General features: G+C 41.8%; 1 protein-coding gene across 2 annotated transcripts in view; it reads right to left on the bottom strand.

Annotated features, from left to right (window-relative positions):
* Nucleotides 1-12,542, bottom strand: part of HIPK3 (homeodomain interacting protein kinase 3) — a 184,342-nt gene that overhangs the window by 23,370 nt on the left and 148,430 nt on the right. For both annotated transcript variants that reach the window (XM_073576340.1, XM_073576341.1), the window contains 2 exons: nt 9,881-10,000; nt 7,670-7,756 (listed from right to left, as the gene is read on the bottom strand). In XM_073576340.1, coding sequence (XP_073432441.1) covers nt 7,670-7,756; nt 9,881-10,000 — 207 coding nt within the window. The remainder of the gene's footprint in view (nt 1-7,669; nt 7,757-9,880; nt 10,001-12,542) is intronic.

The raw sequence follows: 12,542 nt of genomic DNA, 5'->3' as shown, positions 1-12,542 counted from the left end.
TTTTGCTGCTTGCTTCAGAATAAAAAGAAAACCAAATGTTGACAGTCCTTTACATAAACTGATGCAAACCATCAAAAAAAAAAAAAAAAAAAAAAAGATGAAATTCCAGGTTGTGGGGTGGCAAAACAAAAAAATGCCGAGGGGGGGTGAATACATTCACAAGCCACTGTACAATATAATATATATATATATATATATATATATATATATATATATATATATATATATATATATATATAAATAAAGCTTGAAAAAGGCTCACACAAAGCTGAAAAATTGTGCACAAATAGGCCATTAAAATATATATTTTTTTTTGCACTACAACTATGGTGTGCTATTTCTTTGATATTTGTATATATATTATATATAAATATATAGTCATATTTACACACCACACAGGCAAGTGTATAACCAACAACCTTACATACTGTATATGGAAACAGGAAAACCACAGACGCTAACCAAATGACAAAAAACATGTGATAGAGAAAAAGTTTCTCAGCAAATAAAGCCACACTGATACAGAAAAGTCCCCAGGAGGTTCATAAACACTTGAGGATACTTTACTTAAAATGTCACACCAAGTCTACAAATAGCAGAACTGTGTGTATGTCTTTGTGGGCTTCCTCCTTCAGGCCAAACACATACCGGCAGGTAGATGGCTTCCTATGAAACAGCTGTGTGTGTCAGACAGAAAATGGCACTGAGAGTCGCAGTGGTTGATGTGAATGTATGCAGTGCAGCAAGATACGAAAAAGCAAGTAGAAATAATGAATAGAAAAATGACATAAGACAACGCAACAGCAAATGATCATAGTACAGCAACACATACAAGTGACAGGACCATCTCTGAACACTGAAGACTCATCATAAAACACTTCTGCTATGTGGAATGAAGACATGTAGGTCACAATACAATAAAGTATGTACAAAGCTGTGGCCCTAAATTAGGAATTAAATGAGGGCGCCTACTGACACAGATTCTTTCACATTCATTAAATAACTAGGTGAGGCAGGTGTCGAGTCAATCGATGGCCACCAACAGCCCCTGCTATCAAGGTGTATAAACAACATTACCCTTTCCTGACCAGGCCAAACTTTACCAATCTGTCCTGTGCCACATTATGTGCTAATAACTCTGCAGCGCTTTTACACATACCAGTGATCGTGATGACACTTTTTGTCATGACAAAGTGGCATGTAAAAGTTTGGGTCCCACTGGCCAAAATTACTGTTATTGTGAATGGTTAAGCAATTTAAAGATAATATGATCTCTAAAAGCCTAAAGTTAAAGATGACACATTTCCTTTGTAGTTTAAGCCCAAAAAAATATATATATTATCATTTTTTTCCGCGCGGATTTGCTGCGGCTTCAAAACCGCAGCATGTCAATTCTTTGTGCAAGTTCTGTGGCCCAATGAATTATTTGGCAACAATGATCAAAGGTATGTGTGAAGAAAAATGGCACAAAACTTCAGTAAAAGAACATCTCGCCAACCATTAAGCATGGGTGGGATCAATCATGCTTTGGGGTTGTGTTGCAGGTAATGGCACAGGGAATATTTCATGGGTAAAGGGAAAAATGGATTCAATTACATTTCAACAAATTCTTGACGCAAACATAACACCATCTGTAAAAAAAAGAAAAAAAAAAAAAAAAAAAAAAGCTGAAGTTGAAACTAGGATGGTGTCTACAAATGGATAATGATCATCCTAAAACACATGTCTAATCCACAATCGACTACGTCAAGAGGCATAAGTTGAAGGTTTTATAATGTCTAATCCTACAATCCCCTGATCTGAATATCATTGAAAATCTGTGACTAGATATCAAAATAGCAGTGTATGCAAGACGAGCCAGGAATCGCACAGAACTGGAAGAATTTTCCAAGAAAGAATGGATGAAAATCCCTCAAACAAGAGTTGAAAGGCTCTTGGCCGGCTACAAAAAGCGATTACAAGCTGTGATACTTTCTAAAGGGGGTACTTCTAGGTACTAACCATTCAGGGTGTCCAAAATGTTGCATAGGCCCATTTTCCTTTTAGTAATGTTTAAATTACAAAAAAAAAAAAAAAAAATGATTTAGACAACCCCCCCAGGAACCAGTCACTATAATAATGCAGATGGAGTCACTCTGTACTTTGCAAGGTCTCTTTTCTGGGGGGTGCATCTTTTAAGGACATGCACAAAAATGTACTTTACAGCACTTTTGTGCATGCCTTAAATGATAAAATGTCTTTGAAAACGAGGCGAGAGTCCTGTTTTTTGGAGATGTAGAAGAGACCCCAATATAAGTGCTTGTTGTAGAGCACAGAATAAATGTGAAACTAGTCTTCTGATTTTTAGCTGACAATGAACGAATAAACATTTTTGTATACCATTCAGTACATGTGATCATATCACTTTATTTTTCAGTACGATCACAGATAGATTTATATTGTTTTCTTTATATCTTGCCATTTTTATACATCAAAACTTTTTTTTTTTTTTTTTACAAAAAAAAAATAATTTGAGTAGCAATACTATGAGATCTATAATTTTTTCTGACAGCAGAGCTATGTGAGGGCTTGTTTTTGTGGATGAGTCAGTTACCGTATTTTTCGCTTTATAAGACGCTCCGAATTATAAGACGCACCACAAATTTTGAGGAGAAAAATAAGAAAAAAAATATTTTTTAATAAAATGGTCGTGCCTCTTATAATCCTTGCATCTTATTGCTTACCGGGGTTGGTGGCTGCGGTGTAGCGGGGTCCCAGGCTCGCTGCTGGAGGAGGCAGGCGTGGAGTGATGCTGCAGGCCACATTCAGGGATGAGGGGGGGCTCCGATGTGTGCCGTTGCTGCTGCTGCTGCAGCAGGGTCTTGTGCTGCTGCCGAGTTTCTCTGCTTGTCCGGCGGTTGCTGGCCGATGCTGCGAGTGTCTCCGGTGTGGCGTTGTGTGCCCGTCGATGCCCGGGGCCCTGCAGACATTGTGCGACAGGCCAGAGCCCCACCGGCCATTTTTTTCCGGCACACAGGAAAACGAGGAAATGCCGGGGCTCTGGCCTGTCGCACAATGTCGGCAGAGCCCTGGGCATTGACGGGCACACAACGCGGCACCGGAGACACCCGCAGCACCGGCCAGCAACCGCCGGACGCCCCAGATCACAGCTTAGGTAAGGCATGTCTGCTTTGTAAGACGCACCCCCGCTTTCCCCCCAAATTTGAGGGGAAAAAAAGTGCGTCTTAGGCCTCTTTCACACTTCAGTTTTTTGCATCAGTTAGCGGACAAGCGGATCCGTTGTCAACTGATGTGAACGGATGTCACAGGATCGGTTTTCAGACGGATCCTGAAAATGAAGAAATTTAAAGGAAGAGAGAGAGAGAGAGAGAGAGAGAGAGAGAGAGAGAGAGAGAGAGAGAGAGAGAGAGAGAGAGAGAGAGAGAGAGAGAGAGAGAGAGAGAGAGAGAGAGAGAGAGAGAGAGAGAGAGATTTTTTTTTTTGTCCGGCACCCAGAAAGAATTTCGGGTTAAATGAGTGTCTGGAGGATCCGCCAGAGAAAAAAAACGTTACAAGCTCTGTTTTGAAATCTTTGAGGATGGTGACGGACAGCAACTTTTGGCGGAGCCTCACAAAAAACGGATGCAACGGACAGCAATCCGTCACAATCCGCCATTAATGCAAGTCAATGGGAAAAAAACGGATCCTCAAAAAAAAATTGAGGATCCGTTTTTTTTCAAAACCTGGCGGATTGTGACTGATTGTAAAAAACGGAAGTGTGAAAGAGGCCTTACAAAGCGGAAAATACGGTATATTCAACATTATTTTGGGACACAAATTATTTTTTGAACACATTCTTATTCCAATTTTTGGGGAGGCAGAATCAAAAGAAAACAGCAATTTTTTTTTTTTAACTCTGCTCATTGTGCGGTACAACTAATAAGGCCACACTATTTTTTGGAATATGGAAACCAGATTTATATCACTTTATGTTTTGCTACTTTATTACACTAAAAATTTTACAAAAAAAAACTAATTCTGCTTATTCTGAGAGCTTTTTTTTTTTCCGCTGTCATTGAGTGTGCTTAGGTGATGACATTTTCAGTGATTTTTTCTTTACACATGACTTTTCGATTGCGCTTTATTCCACTTTTCGTGTGGTGGAAAAAAACAGCCTTTGTATAACTGTAAGAGTTTTATAGTTCAGGTTTTTCCGGATGTAGTGATACCAAATATGCTTTTTTTTGTTTCACATAAAAAATCTGTCTTAAATTGCAAAACATTTTTCCAGCATTTATTTGTTCTTTAATCATTGTTCCTTCTTTTTTTAATTTGTACACTTTTTTTTTTTTTCCCAGTATTCCCACTATGGGACTTGGAACTTTCAAAACAATGATTGCAACTTACAGTGGGTACGAAAAGTATTCAGACCCCTTTAAATTTTTCACTCTTTAGGGCGTAACACTAATCGATATTGCTAGCAATATCGCTATAACTTGTGACGTTATAGCGATATTGCTAGCGATATCGCTGTGCCTGATACTTACCTACGACCCGCTCCCCCGCTGGTTATCGCTGATCGCACGAGAACGTCCTGGACCGTTTCTCGTCGTCAGCTTCCTGCGGCGCTTCCTGTGGAGAGACGAGCGACGAGCCAGGCGGGAGGACGCAGGATCGCCGCGTCTGACAGGTAAGTAGCGACCCCCGTTCCCAGCGATGTCGCTGGTGAGATCTGCTTGTGTGGCAGCTCACTAGCGACCACTTAGCTATGTACCAGCGATCCTGACCGCGTCATATCGCTGGTCGGGATCGCTGGCACATCGCTAAGTGTGACAGTACCCTTTGTTTGATTGCAGCCATTTGGAAAATTCAAAAAAGTTCATTTTTTCTCATTAATGTACATTCTGTACATTGTGGCCTCCTGACTGAAAAAAACAGAAAGGTAGAAATTTTTGCAAATTTATTAAAAAAAGAAAAACTGAAATATCACATGGTCATAAGTATTCAGACCCTTTGCTCAGACACTCATATTTAAGTCACATGCTGTCCATTTCCTTGTGATCCTCCTTGAGATGGTGCATCTCCCTTTATTGGAGTCCAGCTGTGTTTAATTAAACTGATAGGACTTGATTTGTAAAGGCGCACACCTGTCTATATAAGACCTCACAGCGCACAGTGCATGTCAGACCAAGTGAGAATCATGAGGTCAACGGAACTGGCCAAGGAGCACAGAGACAGAATTGTGGCAAGTCACACATCCGGCCAAGGTTACAAAAGAATTTCTGCAGTACTCATGGTTCCTAAGAGCACAGTGGCCTCCATAATCCTTAAATGGAAGAAGTTTGGGGCCACAAGAAGTCTTCCTAGATCTGGCCGTCCAGCCAAACTGAGCACTCGTGGGAGAAGAGCCTTGGTGAGAGAGGTAGAAAAGAACCCCAAGATCACTGTGGCTGAGCTCCACAGATGCAGTAGGGAGATGGGAGAAAGTTCCACAAAGTCAACTATCACTGCAGCCCTCCACCAGTTGGGCCTTTATGGCAGAGTGGCCCGACGGAAGCCTCTCCTCACTGCTAGACATATGAAAGCCTGCATAGAGTTTGCTAAAAAAAACACATGAAGGACTCCCAGACTATGGTCTGATGAGATTAAGATACAACTTTTTGGGGATAATTCTAAGCAGTATGTGTGGAGAAAACCAGGCATTGCTCAGCACCTGCCCAATACAATCCCAACAGTAAAACATGGTGATGGCAGCATCATGCTATGGGGATGTTTTTCAGCTGCAGGGACAGGACTGGCTGGTGCAATTGAAGGAAACATGAATGCAGCCAAGTACAGAGATATCATGGATGAAAACCTCTTCAGAATGCTCTGGACCTCAGACTTGGCCGAAGGTTCACCTTCCAAAAAGACAATGACCCTAAGCACACAGCTAAAATAACAAAGGAGTGGCTTCAGAACAACTCTGTGACCATTCTTGGCTGGCCTAGCCAGAGCCCTGGCCTAACCCCAATTAAGAATTTCTGGAGAGACCTGAAAATGGCTGTCCACCAAAGTTCACCATCCAATCTGACGGAACTGGAGAGGATCTGCAAGGAATGGCAGAGGATCCCCAAATCCAGGTGTGAAAAACTTGTTGCATCATTCCCAAGACGACTCATGTCTGTATTAGCTGAAAAAGGTGCTTCTACTCAATACGGAGCAAAGGGTCTGAATACTTATGACCAGTGATATTTCAGTTTTTCTTTTTTTAATGAATTTGCAAAAATTTCTACATTTCTGCTTTTTTTCAGTCAAGAAGGGGTGCAACATCACTTGTCTTGTCTATTGCGTTATTTCTGTGCTATGTTGTATATAAATATGAGATTCTTCAGATTTTGCATTATTCTATGCCTGATGAAGAGACCTGAGTAGTCTGGAAAGCTTGCAATGTGTTACCATCTTTTCAATTAGCCATTAAAAGGTATCAACCACTGAGGACTCTCAATTCTGAATATTTTTTTATCTACTGGCTAAAATGGTACAAAGATATCACTTTCCTATAGTGATAATGGAATTAAAAAGGATCCCCCCTCCCTCTCAACCATCTTGATGCAGTAGAGGATATGGCTCATGGCACTTATAGGGGGGTATCGTGCAGACACCGACACAGCAGGCGCTCGCAGTGATTGTGCCAGCAGAGCGTCTGTGCCTGCACCATCACATTAGTATGTCCAAGTACAGAAACATCTTCCCACAGAGACTGCACCAGTATGCCCAATGTCAGGAAGGAATTAACTCCAAATTTCTGAAATTACAGAATAAATAAAATCTGTCACAAAAATAGCAAAGTATAGCAGACAATGCTCATGTATACAGTATCCTGAAAATTTAGGCTGTGTGCAAACGCTGCGGATTTTGCTGCGGTTCCGCAGCGGTTTTGGCCGCTGCGGACCCGCAGCAGTTTTTGCCACGGTGTACAGTACCATGATTCCCTATGGGAATCAAAAACCGCAGTGCAGACGGTGCGGAATTTTCCGCGCGGATTATCTGCGGTTTTCAATCCGCAGAAAGAATTGACATGTCAATTCTTTCTGCGGATTCCCCTGCGGTTTGCCATCTCCTCCATTGAGGAGATGAAAAACCGCAGGGCCAAACCGCAGAGCAATCCGCAGGTAAAACCGTAGGTCTTTTGACCTGCGGTTTCACCTGCGGATTTTACAAAATCCGCGCGGATGAATCCGCACCTAATCCGCAGCGTCTGCACACAGCCTTAGTATCTGCTTAGTGCAAGTTGGGACAATGGATACACTTGGCACAATGGGTGGAAGAGCAGCTGGATTTCCTTTCAGCAAAAGCAAAGAAATCTAAGTGTTACCATTTTCAGTCCCTGATGTTTGCCGACTACGGTAGGGTCACCATTGTACTTCAGGTGTGGGGGAATGAAAGACTTTAAGTAAGGAAATAGACAATGTGAGAAGAAAATGATGCCACTAAATGGGCCTGGACCAGGCGACTTACCATCACTGCTCACAAATGATCTGATGTAAACTACCTGCATCAATAAGCAGAGAAAACAGAATGGCCTTCTCATTGCCCCCAGGTTTAGTCATCTACCTACTCATGCCATTTATACAGTGCTAATGATCCAAAAAGTCACAACTGGAGCCGCCAGAAGCACAAGAGCCAAACTTAGTCTTCATCTACTTACATGCACTATATCGTCCAAACTGTTGAAAATATACTTCCTGGCTTCCTTAGACTTCATTCCGGTTTCAGTTTCATGCTCCTCCAAGGTCTGTTATTGAGAAACGATAAAGTCATTGGACACAATTCACATCACATTATGCAGGCAGCACTGGTATAAGAAGCATTACTGCTAAAATGACAACCTGGACACCAACCAGCCCCATCTCTGTGTGGTTATAGTACGCTAGCCCTGTGCATGGAGTGTGCATGTTCTTCCTGGTCATGAGAAGCTTCCTGCTGCCCACGAAAGGTAGGAAGCTAGGCTGAGAGTTTGTAGTGTGTATCTGGATCTATACACTGGGATGAAGACTAAGCTCTCCAGAGACCCCGGGAAGTAAGTACTGGTGATCTGAACTCCAGTCTGTGTGAACCACATATCCTTGAAGGATTTATGACGGTAATTCAACCATCTTAGGTACAGGACAGAGGCTGGCTTGGCTGGTTACTATATTTCAGGACCTCTCCATCACCATAGGCAATTAGTTTGCTAATTACGACTGATCTTTTAATAGGGAAGAGAAAGACCCCATATATACATTAGACTATTGACAGGATCCACTGAATCTAAAGTTCATGAACATCTTGTGAGTATCTTCTGCGCTATTGAACTTCCTGACTAACAATATACACCATTAGCCAGAGACTTTCCAGGATGAAGATTAAAGAGGTTATCCACTGCGCGGACAACCTCTTCTCAATCTCCATAGTTCCCCAAAGTAAAATAATAACACCTAATCAGACTAATCCAGGGACGTCTGTGCCTGATGTTTCTGCAGCCAATCTGTGGCCACTTACCTTTCACTTCCTTTGGAGGAAACAGACACCTGGAAAGAACGAGAGCAGCAGTACATCATCACTTCTTCCTAGAGTCAGATTCGTCCAATGGAATGCAGAGGAGAGCGGCCGCTGACTAACGTCACGCGAGACCCAAGAGATATGGCTGCTATTATTTTACATGGGGGAACTATGGTCATTGAGAAGGGGGTGTCCAAGTAGTAGACAACTTCTTTACACACTTAGTATTTCTTAAAATGTCCTTCTTGGTCATAACCACCGACAAGGTTTTTAAACATGACAGGTTTTATGATTATGTCCAGGACAATCTCTTTAAAGGGAACCCCTCTCAGCTGATTGATGCTGCCCAAACAATGGGTAGAATGAATCACAGTCTGGTTGCACATTTGCAATCAGATATATTTTTCTCTCAGTAATAAAGTGCTAGGGAGCAAACAGAAGAGCAATAGGGCTTTATCCAAATAAAGGATGTATTAGTAAAAAGTCTCTGCTAACTTGATGATGTGATCACACTCCAACATATTTGAGCTCGTAATCCCAGCTGCTGCGAGTCCACAGGTCAAAGGAAACGATTTATACACGTGGCAGGGAAAAATGGTGGAGAATCTACGCTGCTGGTAAATGCAGGGCAATTCCAGGTGTACACAGAATGTGCGATATTATTAGTGTCTACGCTTTTCAAAGTACCTTACGTCTTCTTCAAGACAATATGGCCAAGATCTGTCACAACAACTGGTGCAGCGCCATTTCTGGCTATGGTCACAGGCTTGACCTTCTAACTATATTGTCTCAGAAATGCTCCTGCGATTGTCCAGCCAGGCTCGGATTCATGCTTCCCGTGGTTTGGGTGCCTTTTCATATGTAGACTATTTTTCTCATCAGCGCGCTACCTAATCTATACTCACCTATCTAACTGGAGGGACAGAGATGGATGGAGCTGGGACGGGGGATCGAGCTTCTATTATAGGAAATAGCACCTAGCCCAATAGCTCAGAAAGAAAGAAAAAACAATCCCTCACATATAAAACAAAGCAAACCCCTTTTATAAGTTTGGACGCGCCATACTCATACTGACCTAAAGAAGCCTGCTGCCAGTCACTTTTAATGCATAATGTGTGCCATAAAACCAAAAATCTCAGAATTGCATTTCTTTTACCAGTTTATAGCACAAGGATTTTTTTTCCCCCTATTCATCAGTACATAACATGGTAATGGGAACGGTGTCATAAAAAACTGCAACTAGTCACATAAAAACAAAACCCTTACATAGTTATTTAAAAAAAAAGTATGGCTCTTGGAAGGGGAGTAAAAAATTAAAACACAAAAATGGAAAATGTCACAACCACGAATAGATTAATATATAAAGGGGGTTACATACTTTTAACCTCCAACTGGGGTATTGGGTTTCTCGGTCATGGCAGAAGAATCTGGACGTTTTTGTACCCACATTTAACAGATGTTCTCCCGGAAATCCTTGAGTTTGGGAAATGTATCGAATCTAGACACAAAAGAGATAATAATCAGTGATTTTAAATACGGATCCGAGTCCTTACTAACCAAGTGTAATAATTCTACAGTACACAGAACTTTTATATCCTTCATCAGCTGCTCATCGAGAGCCAATAATATTTTACTAAATAATCCATAACTTTTTTATATAATTGTGACCAAAAAAAGTTGATGAGAGAAATGTGATGAAAGTGAGTAAATTTGCAGTGTATTTTAAGTGCTTAAAAGTCCATGAGTCTGATATTCATAGAATAACCTTAAGAAAGGTCATCAATATCAGATACAGTAGTACTCAAAAGTTTACATACCCCAGCAGAATTTTTGCTTTCTTGGCCTTTTTTTCAGACAATATAAATAATAACACCAAAACTTTTTCCCCACTCATTGCTAGTGGTTGGGTGAAGCCATTTATTGTCAAACTACTGTGTTTTCTCTTTTTAAATCATAATGACAACCCAAAACATCCAAATGACCCTGATCAAAAGTTCACATACCCCATTTCTTAATACCGTGTATTGCCCCCTCTAACATCAATGACAGCTTGAAGTCTTTTGTGGTAGTTGTGGATGAGGTTCTTTATTTTCTCAGATGGTAAAGCTGCCCACTCATCTTGGCAAAAAGCCTCCAGTTCCTGTAAATTCCTGGGCTGTCTAGCATGAACTGTGCGCTTGAGATCTCCCCAGAGTGGCTCAATGATACTGAGGTAAACTTTTGAGCATAACTGTACGTGTGGGGGGGAGGGCACACACTGCAATTAAAGAAACGCTCAATAAAAAAAAATTAAAAAAAAAATCTTTATATGGTTTAGCACAGAACATTACTAAAGAATCATATAGTAGTGTAGTTTTTGGAGCCAAATTCATCAAAATGATCCACGTGACTCATGAATTTGGCCAAAGTACAAAATATTTTTTTTTTCTGTCTTGAATAGCAAAAAAAGTAAAAAAGGCACCAAAAAAACTGGCACACTCAAAAATATACCAAGGGGAAACTAAAGTGAAATGTCTTAAAAAATGTTGCAATTGATGAATCTGCCTGAAATATCTGGAATGCTAAACTCCAGCCACAAAGCGGAAACAAAATAGGTGAGCAAAAAGGAGCAAAACACACACAAAAAAAAAAAAAAAACAAGTGCAAAAGCAATGATGAATCGGGGGCCTATATTTCAGACCAGTAACATAGAAATAATTTTCCCAGTTGTATACAGAAGTCTGTGTCTCCTACATGATGTATACAGCAGTATGTCTCCTGTGTGATGATTATACAGTAGTCTCAGTGTCTCCTATCTGATATATAATACATTTAATATATAAAGCTCAAAGTGTGTATGTATGTGTGTATGTATGTGTGTGTGTGTATGTTTGTATGTCCGGGATAGGCATCCGCACCGTAGCAGCTACAGCCACAAAATTTGGCACAGTCACACGTCTGGACCCTGAGAGCGTCCTAAGCTATGTTGTGAGGCGAAATTTTAACCCCGCTCGTTCCAATTCACCAACCAATTTTGCCCCTATCTACATACTGGGGGGAAAAGTGTGTGCGCGTCAAGCCCCGCCCCTCATTGTGATGTCACAACGCCCCTATTTGCATACTGGGGAAGCAGTGTGTGCGTATCAAGCCCCGCCCCTCATTATGATGTCACAATGGTTGCCATGGCGACGCTGATGTCATCAAAGGTTGCAAGCCCTGCCGCCGCTCATTATGATGTCATAATGGTTGACTATGGAATGGAGGATGTGTGATGAGTATATGGGCACCAGACTATGGGATGGAGGATATGTATGATGGGTATATGGGCGCGGGACTATGGGATGGAGGATATGTATATGGGCACGGGACTATGGGATGGAGGATATGTATGATGGGTATATGGGCACGGGACTATGGGATGGCGGATATGTATATGGGCACGGGACTATGGGATGGAGGATGTGTGATGGGTATATGGGCACTGGACTATGGGATGGAGGATATGTATGACGGGTATATGGGCACGGGACTATGGGATAGCGGATATGTATACGGGCACAGGACTATGGGATGGAGGCTGTGTGATGGGTATATGGGCACTGGACTATGGGATGGAGCATATGTTTGACGGGTATATGGGCATGGGTTTATGGGATGGCGGATATGTATATGGGCACGGGACTATGGGATGGAGGATGTGTGATGGGTATATGGGCACTGGACTATGGGATGGAGGATATGTATGATGGGTATATGGGCACGGGAAAATGGGATGGAGGCTATGTATGATGGGTATATGGGCATGGGATTATGAGATGAAGGATGTGTGATGGGTATATGGGCACTCGACTATGGGATGGCGAATATGTATGATGGGCATATGGGCATGGGACTATGGGATGGAGAATATGTATGATGGGTATATGGGCATGGGACGGAGAATATGTATGATGGGTATATGGGCATGGGACGGCGGATGTGTGGTGGGTATATGGGCACTCGACTATGGCATTGAGGATATGTATGATGGGTATATGGGCACGGGCCTATGGGATCGTGGG

Source organism: Dendrobates tinctorius, unplaced genomic scaffold (genome assembly GCF_039654945.1).
Source record: "Dendrobates tinctorius isolate UK_male_01 unplaced genomic scaffold, ASM3965494v1 ptg000048l, whole genome shotgun sequence".
NCBI lineage: Eukaryota > Metazoa > Chordata > Amphibia > Anura > Dendrobatidae > Dendrobates > Dendrobates tinctorius.
The sequence above is the reverse complement of the archived record's forward strand: the minus strand, read 5'-3'. Positions and strand labels throughout refer to the sequence as shown.